Source organism: Amblyomma maculatum, chromosome 1 (assembly GCF_055883805.1).
Source record: "Amblyomma maculatum isolate TAMU_Amacu chromosome 1, ASM5588380v1, whole genome shotgun sequence".
NCBI classification, from domain to species: Eukaryota; Metazoa; Arthropoda; class Arachnida; order Ixodida; family Ixodidae; genus Amblyomma; species Amblyomma maculatum.
The window spans coordinates 141,005,923-141,027,911 of record NC_139344.1 but is presented as its reverse complement, the minus strand read 5'-3'; the positions used below and the strand labels follow the sequence as shown (position 1 = coordinate 141,027,911).

Below are 21,989 nucleotides of genomic sequence, written 5' to 3'. Positions count from 1 at the left end.
AATGCAATTTTGGGCAATTTTCCGAGTTTGCCCTTCTTGTATTTGGTACTTCTGATGCTCATATCTGACTGAAATTTTGGACATACTTTCTCTGAGGTATGAGGAGTGCCGTTATCTCTTTCAAGAATAAATACTGATCAAATATTTACAAAAAAAAATTAATTACCACATGGTGGTGCCTTGATTATACAAACTTGCCAAGTTCAAATTTTTCACGTCATTAGCATACTTTATAAGTATGTTATTAGTAGTTTTTGGTGCTCTACACTTTATATAGATCAAAATGAGCCAGGGTGCATATTTTGCACATTGCCACTGAACAGAAAGAAAACTATGAAACTCAGAATAAAACTAATTGCAGATTTGAAATCAGCATAAAAAACTGAATTAATAGCCAGAGTTTCATAGCTTTAAGTCAAATATTAAAGAAAAAGTGCCTTCGAGTAGCATCTCCCCTTAATGACATCACCTTATTTTTCTCGCCATTGCTGAGATTTTTACAACCACTTCACAGGCATGAACGAACAACACCACTGGCTTTTCTCACAATGAGACACAAGTAAAGCTTTTGCATTAAAAAAAAATTCAGGAGGGCACTTCGGCTCACTAATGTGCTTCAAGGCGGAAGTCTTCCCTACCGCACTGCTTAGGCATTGACTGCAAGGCGTTTGTGACTGACTAGAATTGTGACAGATACTGTGCCTTTTCTTTGCTGTCAAGCAATTTTAAACGCCGCTGATGCCTACTGTACTGCGTCTATTTCTATATATGGTCTGTGGTGCGGTGTTCGAGGAAGCACCAAATGAAAGATCAAACACTCGGCGAGGTCAGCTTCGCATATGCGTGAATCTCCTGATGACGCCATCACCAGTCATGACGTCATGAACGGATGTGACGTCATTATCCCTTCCTGTTATTAGACATGACGTCACATCCTGTCGTGGCGTCACGGCCAAGGACGTCACCATGTGATGGCTATGGACGTCTCGAAACGTCTAACCATTACTATTGGTTAGTGATAGTTAACCATGACTAGCACTTTCTGAGTACCAGTTAATGTCTGATTAGTGTTCGTTAAACATGTGCCCCTTAACTAGTAGTAAGTGATGGTTAGTGATAGTTACGATGACCTCCAAATGCATGGGTTCCTATGGGCATCTGCTTAACTATGTTATTATTAGTCATAAATTATCATAAAATTATCTTGAAAATGTCTTAAATCATGTTCCGACATCATCCAATTGCTACTGATTAAGTATCGATTCAATGGTGATTGGCATATGCCCATATAAGGCATGCATCCGAAACGCAGACAGATTTGCTAACGACAGTATGAGGCATTGAAGGCTCTCGCCTTCAAAAAAAGAAAAAGAAAGTCAACTGAACACACTGGGACCCCACTGGTTCCAAACACGATTATATGAACTTTTTCAACTGAACCAATACAATAGCATCTGAAGAATTTTGTGTCGAATGAAAAGGGCACCAATGTAGTGTGCCACTGGTGTTTTCAATAGGAGCAGTCATTTATGAAATATATCATGAAGAAATCAAAGCACCGGTAGCAGCATCATTCCATGTGCAGTTCCACAATTCCCACAGTATTCAAGTTCCTATAGCAGCTATGAAAATCTTGGGTCATATATAAATGCTTGTAATAAATTTGACCTTGCCTTCATCTTGTAGACTGCTCTGTTAATGCCAGCCTGTTTTCAGAAACCAAAAGAATTTACACACACACATGCATGCACACACACACACACAAAAAAAAAAGAAACTGACTAAGCCTATGTACTTCAACAATACAAAATATAGAACAATATAGAGATATGTTTTTCGAAACAATGTTTACCAAACAAAAAAAAAAGATAAAATCTGCACTTCTGACAAGCTTCAGTTAATGAGGAACACAAACCACAGTTTGATTTTATAACCAAATATGAATGGTTTCGTCAACATACTGTTTGCATACGGGTAAAAAGGCCAAGGAGAATGTTGCACAATTACAGCTGTAGTAATCAAGGTCAACAGGTGAGGGTGCTGACTATAGCGCACATCTTCTTAAAACCTATTAGCCAACGGCTTTGATTCCGCAGCGTTCTTGGTAGGAACTGCAGTTTCTATGCGTTGCCTAGTGCTAACTAGACATCAGGCAGTTATGTGCAAACTGGGCTTTAAATGCCACACATAAGTAGCAGAAACTTTGACATTGAAGCAGCATAAGGGTAAGTGACACATCAAGACAGCCCAGCAAAAGTAGAGCCAAGTTTGCAACTCCGCAAAATCAGTGAAAACTGATGCTATTATGACAGCCAACAGCAAGCACTTCCATGGATATGTCAGCATTATAAGAAAGAGATGCTTACTTCTTCCGTTAAGATGACTATGCGGTTCTCCACCTTTGGCTCCATTTTGCATGTCTCGTGTTCAACGTCCTCAAGCGAAGTTTGCCGCTGGCGGAACAGCCCTCTTCGTGCTGAAGCATCAAGGCTGTAGCCTCGCTTCAACGGCGGCTTCGTTGTGACGTCCTCACAAGTTCGCACCAGGCTGTGCCTTCAGGGGAACAATGAAGAATGACTACATGCAAACTGCCCTCACAACACTGCAACTGCCTGCCTTTTCCATCACAATGGCCAGAGATGCAGAACATATCGGACATCCAAGAAGAACCTCAACAGGGCACTCTGAGAGCAGCTTTATTTTTTATTTCTGTCTATTATTCCTTATTTCTAATGGGTTTCAAGTTAGCAACAGGAACACATGCTATGCGTAACAGCACTCAACAAACTGGTGTTAAAACAGTTGGATTTCATTACCCCAGCAAGGTAAGCAAAGCCCTTCTTGCTAGCCTCAATGACTACCTATTATGTTTAACATACGACTACACTATGCACATTCAATCCAACACAGAGAACTGACCCTACTTAAACAAACTAGATAAATGGTGTGAACAGTTCATGAAGCTAGACACATGCACCCCATGCTTTAGTTACCATCACAAACTCAGAGAAATATTACAATGCCATATGTACAAACAAACAAAAAAAAAGGGGGGGGGGGGGAATATTAAAGGACTGCACTGCACTAAAGATAGCAAAAGCCACTAAGATATGATTGGCTGGTTTATTGGTTTATAGTGTTTAATGTTCCAAAGCACCTCAGGCTATGAAGGATGCCGCAGTGTAGGGCACCGGAGGTGCTGACCACCTGTGGTCCTCTAAATTGCACTGACGTCGTACAGCACACAGGAGGTTTGCTTTTCACCTCCATCGTAAAGCGGCCGCCACCATTGAGAAATGAAAACATTCAACTTTCCTTCACTTCAAATCAATGGCAGCATAATGCAGCAAAAAATGTGAACTATTTGACCAACTCTAGTAGCATATCTCTCATATGCCATATCAAAAGCAATATATGTGCAATGTGAAACATTACAATTTCAAGCTGGCATGTTAACATACAAAATGCAATGAGAAAAACACACTTTCCCTTTTCTGAGAATTTTCCACGAAAAAGAAACTTGTGAAGGATGTGCCAAGGAAGAGCATACCGTCTAGACAAGCAGACCAAGCTCTGGCGGTGGTGGGTACGAGGGTGGGCAACCCCAGTAAGGATACGGACAGCTTGGAAGTGATTCTGTACTGCTGTGCATAGTTCAGGGCTTTCATCCTCTCTCAGCTGGCAAAGGAAAAAAAAAAGAAAAGATAACACTATTAAAAGGTAATTGCAGCCATGGCAACCTGGTGAATGCTAGTGTTTCACTGGCATGTGAACCAGCTTTCATTTCGCAGAAGCCGGGATTAGCTGTAAAAATATGGGTGTAATATCGTGAAGGCTGCCACATATACCACATACACCACAACTTTTTCTTTTTCTAGAAGCAGAAGAGGAGAGAGAGATAGAGGAAGAACCAGCGTTCTGTGAATTCTGTTAACGGTGCTATGCGTGAGAACATTACGAAGAGGAATATCAAAGAGATGGGGTAAATAATTATACAGGAGGCAAATTTATGCATTCACAGCCACCAGTTATTATTATGTGCTCTGACGTAACCAAAATGCCATATGGTAGGGAAATATCAATTTCAAGCTTTTTTGCCCTCTTTAAGGGCAGAGAAATGATTATGGTAGCTGCGTCACACTGCCTCTGTCTCCCCACTCTAAAGTCCACGAGAACCACACGACCACAAACAATGCATCAGGTTTCTCGTTTGGTTTATGAGGTTCAACGTCCCAAAGCAACTCAGGCTATAAGAAACAACATCAGGCTTCTCCCATTGTCTACTTCAGACTGCCTCCGGGCCAACTCAGCCAGGGTCAGGAATGCATTTAATGGCAGCATTTTTAACTCCCATTGTCAGCCATGGTTCCATCTGCAAAGGCTACAGGACATCGATGGTGCCCTAGTGATGCTCAGAGGAGTGTGTTGTTGTGATAAGTATTACCTCAAAACAGTCTTTCTATTTACTACCTACAATAACGACATTGTGAAGGCACAAGATTGTTAAGCCTGGGAGAGTTTCTACTGTGTATGCCCCAGCGCCAAGGATTGCTGCTGGCGCACGATACACAGGCGTTTTTTGCAAAACGAAAATAGTCATTCAAGCATGAGCGCTGGGTTAGCCGAGTATTCAACCACCTATCAAACAAGTGGCGCCAGATGGCGCCACTTGTCTGAAAGGTGGCAAGGCCTCACTTGTCAACTGCCAACTGTGTTGCTAAGATGCTGTGACCTCACATAATGGCGCCGTCATTGGCAGAACCTTTCACGGCTACTGCTGCAGATTGCTGAGCACGCGATCGCCTTCAGAAGCGACAGGCAAGAATACTGACCACGGACAGACATCGCGATTGCCCAAGGAAGCATCAAAAGTGCATCAAACTTCAGCTACCACATGCTGTTACTTGCTGTCCTGCACGACAGCAAAGAGCACTTGCGTGATTGAAAGTTTCCTCAAAAACTGTACTTCGTTTAAGACAAGAAAACATGGATTAGCAGAAATGCATTCCTGCAGTGGAATAATCTAGGCAAAGTACGGATTAGACCGCCAATTTTTTCCTCAGACTGCTTTATGTGCATTGGTCCATGCACGTCCAGCAGCTGCTGCAACACATTCGCCTTTTCTGCCACAACAACTCTTGTCAGGCCGCAGCACAGTAGAAAGTAAACAACGAACTTGGAAGCCCACTCAACTCTGAGGATCATGGAGCTTTGTGTGCTATCTTGTTCAATGTCTTAATCGTGTGTTGCAAACAATCATTTCTGCATGTTTACGGTTATACCGTGCCCTGACGTAGGGAAGAGCAACTGATGCAAAGGTGACTTGTCGAGTATAAATATGGTACCAAAAAATATCAACTACATTTTCCAATCAGAACACCCACAAAGCATCATAAAGTCCCACAAACTACACAACTGAGTGATGACCAAGGCCATAACCGAAGCGCTCACCGACTGGTGGGTAGAAACCGTCAAATTATGACTTTTGACTATGATAAAAAGTGCAGTGGTGACCCACGGATTAAAAAGCATGAACAGCACTGCAGTTTTTTGAAAAACTTTATGAACTAAGAGAAAATAAAAATGCACACAGTAAAAAAATTTTTTTTTTTTTGTGCAAACTCCATCATCATCCTGACCAAAGGCATAGAGAAATGTTATTTCTTTGCTTATTAGCAAAAATAATCAAACTTCTGCCCATTGGCTTTGAATGCAGCTGCTATGAAACTGTAGGTGACGTTCAGACTGCATAGATGCCATGAGAAATTGTTCTAGACACATGCCTTTGAGACCACAGACATTGTAGCCCTAATTTCCTGTGTTGGGGGCCATGCAGCGAATAATTGAGACAACAAATCTAGCCGCGTTTCAGCAGTGACATGCATCTCATTAACTCTGCAGCTGGTGAGCACTTGAAGAAACTGAAGGGACCAAAATCAAGCCATCATGAGCCTAGACAGAAAAAAAAGAAAAAAAAAAAAAAAAAAGGACCAATAAATGCCGCAGCATCAAGCAAGTTTGAAGCACCTGCCTTGTTTTAACACGCAGGGTTTCGTGCTCTCATGTCAAAATGATCATCTGATAAGATATGTGTATGGAAGAATCTAAGTGGCTTGCTCTCATACCCTGCAGACCGCCCCTTTCAGAAGCATAAAGCACAAAGACGGAAGACACTACGTGCATACACACCAACACTTCACACTCCTTGAAGACATCATAGCCATCTTTTCCCTGAGCAAGGTAGTTCTTGGTGACAAGTCTATATTTCTGTAAAAAAGGAAAGAATGAGAAGTAGCTTTATCCACTAGACTGATAATGATTACAAGAATAAAAAAGAACAAGTAACCTTACACAAAGAGAAAAGAAAAATCAAAGAGAACAAAATTTAACGAAAACAAATATGAAGGGTAGCGACTTTGTAGACATAACCTTCACAATTTTTTTTTTTATTGCAAGTTCACTGCAGGCCCTGAATCCCCCACTGAGCCTAGAAAGCTATTACATTTGATGAGCAGACCATGCTACTGTGAATGTTTCAGCTAAGTCACTCTCAAACAGTATGTGGTGCTGAAAAAAAACAACAACAAATAAACAAACTAAGCCCGACCGTGAACCTCGCGGGTTGGTACACTTGCAGTGAGTGGTCTGTTGCCAGTATGCTGGCGAGCAGCACATTGCTGCAGGAAATGAGCAGCTAGTATGGGTGCATTTTATTCACGCTTTTGGGTTGTAGAGAAGCCAATTTGTTGGCACATTTTACATATCGAATTATCGCTACATCGAACTATTTCACAATCACCTGAGAGTTCACTACATACGGGTTTGACTGTATCTACCAAGGGTGTGCGAATAATGAAACATTCGAATAGGAATCGAATATGGACTCTGAAAAAAAGAAAAAATTAAGGATACTTTCGATAATGGAATCAAATACTGAATATCTTATCAGTGAAAAAAATAAACTGAAAATAAAAGAACAACAAACATTGTTCATCTCATTACATAATTTACATGGTATTTGCAAACAACAGTAAACTAAAATTTCAGAAAAGTTTATACCCCACTGAAAAATAGAGTATAACTTTTATAGAGGATAATCCCCCCCCTTCCATTTTTATCCGAATTTTATCTGATCACCACCTGGTTGACTGAAAACTGAAGTGAGAACAACGCTTCTTCCCCATTTGAAGTGCTCCGCTTTGCACACAATGTCAAGGAGGCCCTTTTCACAAAAAGGAACATCCCTCTTCACAAACAGCCCCATCGCGTTTTGAGGAAGCTTTACTGCACAGTCCACACAGCCAATAAGCATTGGGTTGAAGTGCGCAGAGCAGCGAAAGTGCAGTGAATTTGAAAATATCCGGTGCATTTGGCAAAACTTCTGATATACAGAAAATTCTAAATATCAGTTTTTCAAACACAAATCGAATAAAAAAAAATATATTCAAACTATATTTGAAATTCTGAATATTCGTGCACTCCTAGTATCTTTATTAAAAGCAATGCAAAATTCACAGTGTTGGTTTGTCCAGTGATTTGAGCATTCAGGCTACCATAAAAACCCGCAAATAATATGAGGTGCAATTTCAGGATAGCAAAAACAGGAAAAAATGTTTTCATCCCCGCATAACGCAAGCAAAGAAAGATTAACAAACATATTCATTTGCACCGCGCTTTTGCATCCAGGACCGTTCCGCACCAGGCATCGAAAAGTGCTGTGCACCTTCATGGGCCGATGCAGGTTTACTCCCCTTCTCATGCCGACAGAAAGTCCCTAGAGACATCTTTCCACAGAAACGCTCCTTTAGTACCTCTAAACGCGCTCGTTATCCAGCATGTCTCGAAAGTAAACCCCAAGGAATGTTAGTCAAACATCCGCAATTCGGCTGTAGGGCGTGGCCAGCATGACAAGAGAGACGAGTGCAAAATGCCGAGTGCTACTTTCACCATTCCTACATCGTATGAGGTGCGATCGGACTGCTTTTGGTCGTGTCTGTGTCGCGAGTGAAGCAGGGTTAGCATGAGAAAACTGAAACCATCGAAACAGTCGACCGACGCCAAAGCTAGCTGGCACCTCCTCTCACTGAAAGCCTGGTGCCAATACCGCTGAATAATGAGACCGGAACTGTAAATTTAGGCTGAAATTTGTTCGGACCCGCATATCCCCATTCAGGCAGCAATTAAATGTTCTGAAAGAAAATTGCACCATGCACGATCAGTAGGCGAAGCAGAATTCAAATATAAAAGATTATGCAAAAATATTTCTATTTTATTCGCGTCCACACGTGGACATGGCGCCTCAAACCTGCTACCTAAATGAAAACTTTACAACAACTTCTGCATTTTCTAACTAATTATTAAGCATGAATAAATGTTTTCCTTTGAGAATACCTTGATGCCTTCAAGATTGGGACACCTGCATGCAAATCAGCGTATTACGTACTGCTCTTGCATGAAATATGGAAGCACCGCGGACACTTTACCAATTTCGGCATCAAGACGCCGTATCCACATATTTGGACGCGAAACTCTGGAACTCCGCTGAAGCCCTTTTTCTATGTAAGTTAATGAAATCTGGCATGCAACATCTACATTTCCTTATTGACACATTCATTACAATAAATAGTATTATTAGCCATCGGTTTAGAAAGAGGCATGAAAAATTAAGAGCTACTGATTCGTTCTGTCATAAAACACTGTGACGTCCATCTTTACTTGCTGTTTACGAACACATTTCGCTGTAGCGACAAGAAATGGCGCCATGTACTCGACAGGACAGGTCCAAATGTTATGGGTGTCAATTCAAAGATGGAAATTTGCAATCCATGCAAAGATATAGTGAAACTTGCGTCATGGACGCAGCGCCTGAAAGGAATACAATACGAGGTGGAAATCTGACATGATAAAATTCGGAAAAAACCTTGTATTATATGCGCATTTTTATGGTAATGTATCTCATCATGGAGTTGACTGAACTTTTAGTGAATTTGCAAATTCAAGTTTAAAAAAATGTTTCAGAATACTCTTTCTATTTCAAGCCTGTCTCATAACCACTCTCCTCAAAGCACAATTCTTGCCAATAAGTATATATGTCTACTCTCTTTCGTCTTATTACGGCTTTATGGAGCACTTTGTGAAGGTCTTCTGCGTTATAGCCTCCCTGTTCTTCAAGGCCTCTCGCAGTCAAGCATTAAACTACTTGAAGCCATGCAGGCCAAAGCTTTGAAAGTGTGCCTTGGTCTTCCAAAAAACACTTCCACAGTGGGCACTCTGGCGGAGAGCAGACGTCTATCTGTAACCGTGCTGATACCGCAGGAGCTGCTTCGCGCCCAGCTGCGCTTTGCACGTGAACCTACCCACCCGTTTTCAGAGCAAAGCATGACATCACTCTCCAATCTACTGCCTGCGCAATATCAACGTGCAGTACTGTCATCTTTCCCACCATGGAGGTTTGCTTCATGGCAAATTTCGACAACTATACCTGGCATCAAAAGAAAAGCCCACACCCCAGGACCCGCACTTAAATACTTCGCCCTTGAGCACATCTGTGCACGCTACAGTCATCATTGCCACATCTATACTGATGGCTCTGTCACAGCTATTTCTTCATCCATCGGCGTGTGGATACCATCAATGCACACCACAATCTCGGCAACACTCAGTCATCGCACTTCAGCTGTGGCTACTGAGTTAACAGCTCTGAGAGAAGCAATTATATATATTCTACAACAACGCCCTGCAGCATGGGTTATCTTCAGCGATTGTCGCGCTGCACTACAATTGCTTAAATCATCAAGAATTCAGGAAGAGCTCGTCATTGACATAAATAAGCTACACACAGAGGCCTATGACCTGAGTCACAGCATTGTGCTACAGTGGTTACCTGCTCACTGCGGCATCGCGGGCAACGACCTCGCAGACGCCGCTGCAAAAGAACTAAAAGATTCCACAAGGACAATTTCAATACCATTCTCACGAAGAGATGCAGCAAGACTTGTAGCAACTGAATCGTGGCGATTGCAACGCTCTCTGTGGTGTGACCCGAGCCATCAATATCGACCTCTACACCGAATAGATCCCACTTGCGTCTTTCGAATTCCTCACAATTTGAACAGGTGGCATCGAAACTGTCTACACAGAATCCGCTTAAATGTGTCATACACAAACTACTTCCTACATAAAATAGGCATAGCGAGCAGGCCTCTGTGCTCTACATGTGATGTGTGTGAAAATTTTGAACATTTGGTAACCTCCTGTCAACGGTTTACTGCACATCGCAGGACACTGCGCGATAATTTAAGCTTACCTAAAGAAACAACCTTGCGCCTTGAACATGTCCTGGGTCCTTGGTGCGACGGATCGTCTGCTGCGAGGGCTACCAAGGCCTTACTAACTTTTCTGAAGGACACAGGGTTGATTAATACCCTTTAAAACTCATCTGTGTGTGATTATGTGCGTGTGAAAGTTAACTTTTCTTAAGGACACAGGGTTGATCAATACCCTTTAAAACTCATCTGTGTGTGCTTATGTGCGTGTGAAAGTGTGCGACACCGATTCTCTTTTTTTCTCATTTATTTCCCCTTCCCCTCCCACAATCTGTCACCCTCATCCCTCAACCCTCATCAGGAGTAGCATGCTAGGCTTACCACTAGGCAGACATCTCCTGTTGCCATTAAAATATATATTTCTATCTCTTTCGCATGTTTCATAAACATTTCATATGTAAAGTTTTCCTGCCCACCTTATTACCAAAAACACCGTAAATCTCTCTTACGGAATGGAAGTTGTCACTCCACTGAAACCAAAATTAGTTGCATTAAAGAGTTGTCTTTGTAACCACAGTTCTTGATACAGCGCAACAAATGCGGTCAAGAAGGGGACACAAACAAAGCACACAAGGGTGCTGTGTGTCTTGCCAGTGTGTGTTTTGTTTTGTGTCCCCTTCTTGTCCGCGTACGTTGCGCTGTATCAAGAACTATGGAACACCAACTCACCCAAGTATCCATATCAGCAAATTTGTAGCCACCTTCACACAGCTGTGATAACTGCAATTTTCTTTAAGAACTGCAAGCATATACCAAAAAACTAGTTTTTCAACAAAGGTTTTTAAAAAGCCAGCATCTTTTTTCTGCAGATATTCTTTAATAATAACTTTTTATAGGAGGTCTCCTTGCACTTCTTGCTTGGAAACACATATTAAATTTTGAAGAGATCACAATCACAATTTATTTCAAAAGAACTAAACCAAGGACACATCAGGCACTTCTGTCACCCTGAGAACAAACATGTTTAGGCAAACAATAAAATTTTCGTATCAGTGAATACCTGGTTTCTCTCCAAAGGCTCATCGCCGATTCGCACAAACTGAGGGTCTATTCTTTGACCAGGTGGTTTCTTGGGGTCAAAAGCAAAACTGACCCCTGAAACCTGAGGAAAGCGACCTTCCAACTTGGGGTACTGAGACACGCCATTTTCCAGAGCTTGCAGAACTTGGTCCCCTAAAAAGCGGTAATTTATGTGCTTAATACACTGACAGACTGAAATTCCTTAGTTCATAATAAAAGGATGGTACAAGCTGAGGGGCAACTAAGTAAAACAAATTCAGCTCAAGTCCAAGCTTGGCAGCTATGGCAGCTACCATTCACTCGTTCAAAATTTCATGGTACTTTACATAAGAGCTAGTTCACGACTACCAGTTGTGAATTACCAAAACTTAACAAGCGCTGCTGCTCAATTAACCTCACAGAACACACTTCATTTGCTTTTATAATATACACACTCACATGGAGAAGCAGCCACTACTTGGCCTGTTAAAGGGACAGTGAAAAGCTATTCACTAAATCTAAAAAAAGCGCACAAAAGGTATTTCATCAGTTGACTCCGCAATGCAAAAACATTTGAGCTAGGCATTGACGATAAAAAATGACACTCCTCCCCTCTCCCCCATCACTTGGGTGTGCCCGTCGAAAGGGCAACCCCAGAACGCCTATGAGTGTTGCCCTAATTGGTTGCAACTGATCGACACGAGCAATTTAAAAAAAAAAGTTTTTAAATTATAGGGTTCATGCAGAGCTTTTAAATTTGACTCAAATACTCACAAAGACCATCGGTACAGATTTGTTGCATTAGAATGCGATCAGAAATATCTTTTCAGGGTCACTTTAAAGCAACCAACCCTCTGTCCGCTTGCATAGATACACCTCTATTTTTATCCTCTGAGCAATCGCATAGTGTCAGCAGGGTTTATACACAATCAAGTCATAGGACATTAGGTGGGTGACACATACGCTGCTATACCTTCCGATTCATCAGATGACACATGTTAGCGGTGGTGTTAGCTGAGAGACTAGCGGCATCTACTGACAAACGGACGAAATGACAATGGAGAGGGTATCGGAGAGAGGCGAAACGAGGGAGGTTCGTGATGAACGGACGTAACGTCGGAAACTCCATTATGTAACCATTCTTCAATCTTTATTAAATTTCGTTTTTGAGAACATCAATCGTGTCATTATGAGCTGCAAAGGCTGACACATACCAAAATTATGGCTACTATAACACGTCATTATGCTCCTAAACATGGTACAACCATGTCAGCAATGTGCTGTTCCATGTCAGGTGCAAGATGGCCCTGATATGACAGAAAGTTTCACCAGACTAAAACCACCTCCCATTGGCAGCCATGAGTTCCATGCACACATCACTCTAAGCTGTTGACCAAACCTTTCCACTCAGTCGCTGCACAAGCTCCTCTCATTTAAATGAAATTATGCATTTTCAATAGTGAATTGTACTAGATGCAATTTTTATTTGACAAGCTTGCTTCATTATTTCTTTTTAATATTTAACATCTTTTTTCTGCCATATTTATTTCATGCCTTGTGCAAAGAATGCATATTCGAAATTTTCAGATACCTTGCAAAGAAGAAAAAAAAAAAGCACATTCATCACATGAATAAATGTAATTACTTAAGGGGTAGAGACACCAAATTACAAGGTTGTGTGCAAATCTTGTCACGTGCTTCCTTTGTGTTTGAAGACCATCACAGTCAAGTAGTATTAGACTCAAGGGAGGCATAGAAAATACTTGATTCTTTTTTGAAATTTGTGGAAATGCTCGCTCTCGCATTCCGTATCAGAATGTAGGTTTTGAACATAGAATGTAGGTTCAGTGAAAAAACCATAATCAAATATTTGTGACGCCATTGCACAGTTTTCTGACGTAAGAGACTATGCTGCTGGTCAGCTCAAATCAGCTTTTCTATTGCACCCGTATGCATACAAGCGTGGCAGTGTTATAACAGTTCTAACGCATAGACAGCACGACGGTTCACTGGAGCTAAAATTATACTTGATGGCAATACTCATCGATTAAAATTTGCGAAGGCTGCCGCCAACGGCATGGCAATGGTTGGCGGACGGTGTTGTTATTGGTCGCTGTAGCCGAGACTGGAGTGGCCGGCGGCACAACAGTGAGGCAGCGTAGCACTCCTTGGCTTTGTACCAGAAAAGGCAAATGTTATCAGGACTGCCAATATACTCGTGCAACAGCAGCACGCCTGTCCAAGTGCGCAGCCTTCAGCAAAGGCACCTCCCACAGGTGCGCCAGGCAACCAACTGCGCTGCTCTCTGCTTGCCCTACTCATCGCTAGGCCCAGTCATTTTTGTCAGACGGCACTTTGGAACGGGTCAGCAACTCAACACTGTAATAAAAGTTTGCCACCCATCGACACTTTACTATGAAGCCTATCTCATAATAAAATAAGCTCAATGTATGTATGTATGTATACCTTCATTAAGATACCGGCAAACGATGGTTTAATGCATCGTGACGCCGGCCAAAAAACATGTAAGGCGAATGTTCTCAATCGACCTAATTCGCTCTCTACAAATAGTACCAACGATTGTTCCGGGCCGCTCGCAGCATTCCTTGTCGCACTGGGGTCACACCAGTGCTTCATGGTGATTATACGAGCATTCTGTAATGTAAGCAATTGTCGATTTCAGTTCACTGTTGTCAAAACTATACTCAATGACCACTTTCATTTGCTAAAATTTCTGAATTTTCTGGCAACAATCACCAGATTCATACACATGAAGCGGCGCTCAAAATGACGCATGAAAGCGGTGCTTCGATCAGTGCAATTCAAACTATATACAGTCGAGCCCACTTATAACGAGTCCGACGCTCACGCTGATTTTGTTCATTATATCCGAAGTTCCTAGCAAGTGGACTTCTCATATTATACAGCCGAAAATACGAAATCAAAGACAGCGTTTATTTCTTAAAAACGCCTGTGATCTGTGTCTGCCTTTTCAAAGCACACCCTATTACGGCGTTTCCTAGCCTGTCCAGAGCGGCCACGTGCTCCTCTCGAAGGCCCTTGTTGGCAACAAACTGATTCAGGGATGCAATGTAACCAACCACTGTGGAAGCACTCACGGCAACTAGCGGCAAGTCATAATCCTCGAAGCCTTCGTCGGAGTCTTCGCCTTCGGTTGCTCGCACTTCACGCGCTATGGCTTCGTCAGTGTATGGCTCTGCTATCTCAGCGTCATCGTCCGCACCCATGATGCACTGCCACAAATCCATTTGTGTAAGATCGCAAGACTGTTTGACAACCTCCTCTGTCGTTCCTGGGCCCATAAACCCTGCCTTACGGAAACAATTCGCGATGCTCTCCGCAGTTAGCTCGATCCAAAAGGCCTGAAGCATTCCCACAGTGTCAAACAAACAGATCAGAAATGGAGCGACGACACCTGTTCTCTCAATTGCAATCAGCATACGCTGGATTACGCGCTGCCGATAAGAAACCTTGAGTGCGTGAATGATGCCCATGTCCAGTGGCTGAATCTTGCACGTTGCATTCAGTGGCAGAAAAAGTGTGGTCACTGCAGTCAAAGAAGGCTGCCCGTGGTGCGCTGAGCAGTTGTCAAGCATAAGTAGGACCTTCCGGTTTTCCTTGCGGACTTGAACGTAAGTCCCAAAGTACTGCGGCTTGTGAGACTTCCCAATGACAAATGGCAGCCATCTGTCACTACCACCCATGTTCGTGCACAACAGGATGGTCACGCGAAGCTTACTGTGCTTTTCACCAGCACATGTGTCTCCTTTAAGGCATAGGTTTTTGACGGCAGCATCTGATAAAAAAGTGCAGTTTCATCTACATTGTAAACATCTCGCTGAGTGTAGCTTGCTATCATTAAAATGTTCTCACTGAGCCAAGCACTAACGTCTTTCATGTTCGCTGAGGCTGCTTCACTGGCAATAGTCTTGAAAATTATTCCATCGCGAGCTTTAAACCGGTGCAGCCACCCACTGCCCAGGCTGAAATCGAGGAAGTCCAACAGGGAAACAAAGTCTCTTGCCTTGGAAAGCATCAGCGGACCACTAACGAGAATGTTGCGGGACCGGGCATCAACAAACCATTTAAACAACGCATCTTCAACATCTGAGTAGGTCGCATTTTGGAGGCGCATTCTCGTCGTCGGGTCAGCATTTACACTTGCACTTAAAAATCTTGTCTTTGTCGTTGGCAATTGTCGAAATGGTCAACTTTGACACAGCGTATTTCTTTAACAAGTCGCAGTTCTTCGCTCCTTGACCAAATTCAATAAGAATAGCTTTCTTTGCTGCGACATCGACAGCTTTTCTTTTCGCAGTTGATGTTGAACCTAAAGCACAGTCTGCCATCACACTCGGTGGATTTGCAGTCCTCGCAATCTGATGACGAAAGCATCTGATTGTTTGCACTATGTGCACTGAAAGCGTAACAACTGTACAAAGGAGCAATGCGTCAACTGCGTGCTGCCCACTCACAGTAGCAGCACACAAGGCGGAGCGCTGATTGGGGAATCGAAGCATGCCACATAATCATCTAGGCAATCTCGCCATACCATGTGACAACACTTGCCGGCGCCTGGTAGGCCTGCAGTCTATTCCACTGGTTCGTTTTTATTGCTTTTTGGAGAACCTCCCCCCCCCCCCCTCTCGAAATAAAGAGGTTGGCTGGAGAGTGAAAGAACGAGGGGAAAGGGGGAGGGGGTTCGCCATGCCTACCGCACCGGCGGTAAGCGCAAATTTTTCGACAGCAGGGTCGATTTTACTGCGCCTTCGCGTTCACTTTAATAGAGTTCTGCGGCCGCGGTTGTTCGTTTTATCTGAGACGCAGCACCATTGCTGCAATACATATTGTGAGGGTAGCTCCACCTTTGTTCGTAACAGAGCGTTTTTTATAACTGCGGCCATTATAAATGGGCTCGACTCTACTTGCGAGCATTTACGCACGCTCCTTGATAGTCAAAGCTTGTCCTGCATTTTATTTTGTAGTGAAAGCTACACTGCGGTAGGTTTTCAAGCCGTCAGCGTGGCACCGTGGAAGACAAAGAAGAAGCAGTAAAAGAAGAAGAAAAAGAACAAGGATAACAAGAAGAGGATAAATAAGAAGAGGAAGTAAAAGAAGAAGAAAAAGAAGGGAAAGAAGAAGAAGAGCAAGAAGAAAAACAAGAAGAACAACACAAAAAAGAAGAAAAAGGAGAAGAAAAAGAAGAAAGTGATGGAGAAGAAGCAAAAGGCAAAGAAAAAGAAGTAAAATACGAAGAAGACAGGTAACTCAGTAGTTGGCAGAGGCAAACAACAACAGTGAATTGCTAGGACAGAGGTAGGGACAGAAGGACAGAAGGAAAGGGTGTGCCCCGGAGTTCGACGTAGAGACAATGTCATACCACTAAAAATCTTCTACACCCGAATGAAAATGATCAACGACGAGAGGCAAGGGGTGCTCATACGTGAAGTGATTCCCCTATGGCATAAATAAAGCTGAAACCACAAGTAAATTACTAAGCGCAAAAGCCATGTCTTTACTTTGAAGCCGAACCTAAACTTAGCCATGAAGATTGCTTTCGCGTGTTTAACCACAAGCTAAACTGCAGCCAATTTTTATTTTCCAGCCACTCGCATAGCGTAGGATTTTGGGCAAAATTGTAGCGAAGAGGCCGACATCGGCACTGCTACGAGCAATAAGTTGCCGGAAAGCGAGAGCTGTTTGCAGGTGACAACGGCATGTTTCCGAATAGTTTGTGTTGGTGCGGCGTGACAGGACCGCCAAAACGACACAAACATAATGTCTACAAATGCAGCTGACCAACTGTTTCTGCAGTGTGACTCCGCCATGAGAGCATATGGCGGAGTCACACTGCAAACAGAGCAGACGACGTGCCTACACATTGACGTCACCGAGATTTTGGCCCATGTGACATTTCAACGTTGAGTCTACTGTTTTATTGACATCAAGTAAAACCTGGAAATTACGAACTCAAACCGAAACTGCTGCATACTAATAATACGATAATAAATTATGTAATGCGATTTTGGGCTTCTAACACTGTGCTCTATGCTTACAGAATTGCTACACACTATTTACAGCACAAAAGTACAACACAAAAATTTGGTGTCCCTACCCCTTTAGCAGCTGTCCAAACAAGATCCTTGGTTTTAGCATGGTAATTTGTACAACAAAGATAAGCTTATGAGAAAGGAAGGCTGCTTGGTTAGAAAGGATGAAAGACTAAAGCTAGCCAAAGACAGGACACCCGAGAAATAGCCTGTTACTTTTGCTTGTACTTTTAAACCCTGTCCACATCATGTCGTAACTATTGCACAAATGATTGAAACCACAATTTTTCCCATTTGATGAATGAAGGATAAATGATGCTTGGCTGTGTATAAATTCATACATCAATTCATACCAGTAGCACTGAGCACAATCAGTGAATCCATCATGGGCAGGATGGTGACCAAATCACGCATTGTGAAGGGACCTCTTCGATGAATTCTGTCCGACCGCAGTGTACCCGAATTGAGGATAGCCAGATCAGAATGAGTGGATGATAGCATGACATCACAAATAAAGTTTCCTGAAAAAAAGAAAAAAAAAAAAAGAAAAAAAAAAAGAAAAAAAAATTATGGTCACTTGCAAGACAGCAGCGAGAAAATCGATGCACAGGTGAGATGTGCACACATGTTATTCAGTCAGTGCCTGGAAAGCTAGTCCTCATTGAAGATGTAATTAGCACAAGGAAAAGGAGCACTCAAATTGAGCAGAGTAGAGTACAATTCAATATTAAAAGAGCTACACCCCATGTCAGGAGAAAAATAACATTCAACAATTATATGATATTTATCCATACATAACACGACCATAATTACATAACACGGGAGTGAAGGCTGAGGCCACACAAAATAAACACAAACACACAGGAACTACACGCTACAATTATACCATGACGTCAGCCAGTTCAAGGAAACTACTGCTGAGGGCTTAGGAAAAAAAAAAATATATATCTAGCATGCAATCATGCAATTTTCCTGAGAGGCAGCTCTTAGAGGAATCCATGACATCACTGACCAAAACACAGCCTCCGACGCATTAATACATGCAGTTTACCATGTAGAAATGGCCGCAATCAGCCCTATGTCACTGCCATTCCATTTCATATTTGCTACCCAGTACTGCACCTGTTTAGCTTTATGCTTTTTCCCTGTTCTAATGAACTGTTTTAGTGCCTTCACTTTCTTTGGGTTAGCCCAGTCACCTTTCGACATTCATAACCACCATTTTTACCCATGCACGGCACATAACCCCGAGGCCACTGAAAAGCTGGCTCCTCCAAGCTACTCATCAGCATGGTGACGAAGCTCTCTGTAGCTATCTCTGTAGCAGCAAGAAAAAAGAAATTGCGTAATAACTTTTGCGTTATAACTATAACCAATTAATGTTCCGAATAAAATGTAACACAACTCACAGCCATTAAATCTGCAGATGGTAAACATCAGATAACATGTTCTGAAGCAGTCTGCAGTTTAGGATATCATTTATGAGCCATGATTCTACAAATATAGCGCAGTTATTGTCAAATAATGCTTCCACTGCTTCCCTGTTCAGATGGCAGCTCTGAAAGCTGCCTATCGTGATAGCCATTGCTTGGCATTTAGGTATGCGATTCAGATGTGCTATCACGCTCAATATGATTAGCAGCACATCTAGGGTGACTCATCCCCTGAGGTTCGCACTTTGCCCTCCCGGTAAATCAATGACCCCCTCACACAAATCACCCAATCGGCACAAACATTCAGTGCACTTTGTTTTTTGCGTGGAAAAACACGGGGAGAATAGAGGTGCTTTCTATCACCCTTATCGGCAGTTTGCTTGCGCCAAAGTGACCCCCAGGCAAACCACACTTCTCCCTCCTGGAACCGCATGTGCAGATCCACTGTGGTGGCTGAATGGCAATGGTGTTCGACAGTCGAGCCCAAGTTTTCACATCAAATCCTGGCCACATAATGGAGGAAGTAAATAAATAAATAAATAAAAGCACACCTTAACTGCAGTACCTGGTGGTTGACAATTTCAACAGCAGCATGTCCCAGAGGTTAGCTATTTTCCTCTGAGGCACTGGAACATGCGTGATTTGATTCCTTTTTTCAAGCTCCAACAGCGGGCTGGATCCCCCTTGACTGCGTCCCCGGTAGATTTTTCAGTTTAGATACATTAAGTTTAATACTCTGGTCCTTGGTTGGAGCTTATAAAATTTCTTGTTGGACAGCATTCTAGTCAGCTCAGCTCAGTGTTTGCGCATAGCAGATAAAATGACTATCAACAAACTGTAAATATTGCGCTGTGAAAACCCTGGGTAGGTGAATAGGCCCACCGCAATTCGCCAACGGACTCTGGAGCCTTCTGTGCAGTGTCAACTGATCAACAAACACTGATGTAGTACCAACCACATGCTGCACAGCGCAAACATGCTCTTCGTCGCCACTGACCATCATTAGCAGGGAAAGAATAAACATCACTCACCTAAATTTGTCTCTGAAGTCCTTATGCTACTGAACCGACCATCCAGATCAACAGCAAAATGCCCAATGACTTCTTCCATTTTTCCTTGAACAACATCTGAAAGAATTTCAGCCACGTTCCACAAGTTGGAAAAGAAAAAGAAAAGAAAAAAAAAAACGGAAGTTACGTTTTTATGCCCGTTTTGCTCCCTGGTGTGCATAGGTGCGCTCAAGCTAATGAAGATAAGACAGAGTAGCATAAATTGTGCTACAAAGCAAGTAGGCTTGGTAGCAAGCCCTCCTACAAATGTACAAATTTTGAAATTACAGAATTTTAACAGCAGCATGATGCACTGAAATATGGTACTTGGTTAAGATGTGCTAAAAATTTTTCTAAGAGAAGTACTTCAGGATAACTTACATGCCACTAAACACAAAGTATGAGCGCAACAAATATCCAAAATGCTAGGTCTTTAGGTAACATGTAACTGCTATACTTAACCACACCTAAACAAATCACTTTGACCTTACAACTTATTTTCTTTTTGCTGTACATGCACAACAATGCTGCAAACTAGCTCTTTCGAACTGCTTTCTCAGAGGTTAAAAGTAACATTTTACAACTAACAAGACTACATTTTCTAACAAAAGCTAACACAGAATGTTCATATATTAGAAGAAAACTACACTGTTGGAGCTACTTGTCCACACTCTTAGATGCAGCAGAAGTGCAACCAAACACTGCACTGAAGCTGTACTATAGCTCAGGGGCAATAGCAATCATTCCTTGTGGCCCTACTAGTATCAGGAGGCTCTCTTGATACAGGGTATACCCGAGGCAAAACATCTGCATCCCATAAACCTCAGACTGCATTCAGGTGCCCCGAAGCTCATGTGTCGTTGCAAGCGTATCAATGACGACACAATTCTCTAGCTTCCCAACTGCTTTGGACACGCATGACCTTTCAGTCCTAGACCTTTGTGTTGCGATGCAGCACCATAAAAGTACAGGGTCATCCACTTCTAGCCATAACACGATCACTACTTTAAAATCAACATTGCATTCGATGCAGGTGCTTATTGAAGCAAAGGGATAAAAGCTGAAAGGGACCCCGAGGTGGCGGTTCACATGGCTTGTCACTTAGCGTTATTGCGTGTCCGGGTTGTATGTAATGGTGCTTTGAAAGCAGTGACCGTGTTATAGCTAAAAGTGGACGAGGCTGTACATGCAATTTATATGGGGACACACGACATATAATCACAAGGGACTGTTGTTGAAAACATCCTGCATCTGTAGTCACACAAAACCATGAAGCAAAATGCTTCTGCTCACACTAATGCGCTTAGAGCTGTGAAGCATTTCGCCTAGCAACTCCTAAGTGTGACATCATCCTAATGCGTTTTGAAACAATCTGTGGCCATAAGATTCATAAAGACTAAAGTGAACTGCTAATCACCATAAAGGGTGCTTTTGCTCAGAAGCCTACTAACTGCAACTGTTCTTCCTTAATGGGACAGTTTTCATAAATCATAACATCATTTTTCCTGGCCATTCTGACAGCAGCTACTGCACAGAGAAGCTAGCTTTTTTTTCAAGAAACCATAGACATCCATCTCTGTCATTTTTATGGCTTTTGTCCTTGCTTGTTTTGCACTGTGAATTCAGCATAAACAATCACGAAATTTCCCATAAAGAATTTTGATCAAAGGCCCCCAAAATAAGATCGGGTACAAATAATGAAAAAGAACCCCTTTACCAACCTGAAGCTAATGACCGTCCTAGCGTCAAAAGCAAAAGGTATACCTTTCTAAGTGATAGGTCAGTGAATACATATGGTCTTTTAACGTGTTTTAACGTTCAATGCAAAAATGAAAATAAAATCATTTCTGAAGTAAAAATAAGTGTCCCATTTCATATTGCTCGCATATGTACAGTTGCGGACAGAATAAAACAGACCGCACTTGCTCATTCAATTCTGTCCCGTCGTCTAATGAAAATAAATAGGTTTGCCGTACTCACGTGCAAAGACAAAAGTAAACATTACAAGCATATGCAACAAGAATGCATAATTTTTCACTAATTAACGTGTCACAAAACTGACCGTGAGAAGATTCTGACCATCAGAGGACTCTGAGCGTCAAAGCACGGTTT

The 21,989-nt window shown here is 42.4% G+C and overlaps 1 protein-coding gene across 10 annotated transcripts in view; it reads right to left on the bottom strand.

Annotated features, from left to right (window-relative positions):
* LOC146204174 (snake venom 5'-nucleotidase) overlaps positions 1 to 21,989 on the bottom strand; it is a 69,217-nt gene that overhangs the window by 26,960 nt on the left and 20,268 nt on the right. For all 10 annotated transcript variants that reach the window (XR_014703953.1, XM_084589126.1, XM_084589121.1 and 7 more), the window contains 6 exons: positions 19,860 to 19,955; positions 17,749 to 17,916; positions 11,326 to 11,498; positions 6,190 to 6,267; positions 3,551 to 3,678; positions 2,367 to 2,553 (listed from right to left, as the gene is read on the bottom strand). Coding sequence is in view for 9 of the 10 variants with exons in the window: in XM_084589126.1 (XP_084445252.1) it covers positions 2,367 to 2,553; positions 3,551 to 3,678; positions 6,190 to 6,267; positions 11,326 to 11,498; positions 17,749 to 17,916; positions 19,860 to 19,955 (830 nt within the window). In the remaining variant the exon portion in view is untranslated. The remainder of the gene's footprint in view (positions 1 to 2,366; positions 2,554 to 3,550; positions 3,679 to 6,189; positions 6,268 to 11,325; positions 11,499 to 17,748; positions 17,917 to 19,859; positions 19,956 to 21,989) is intronic.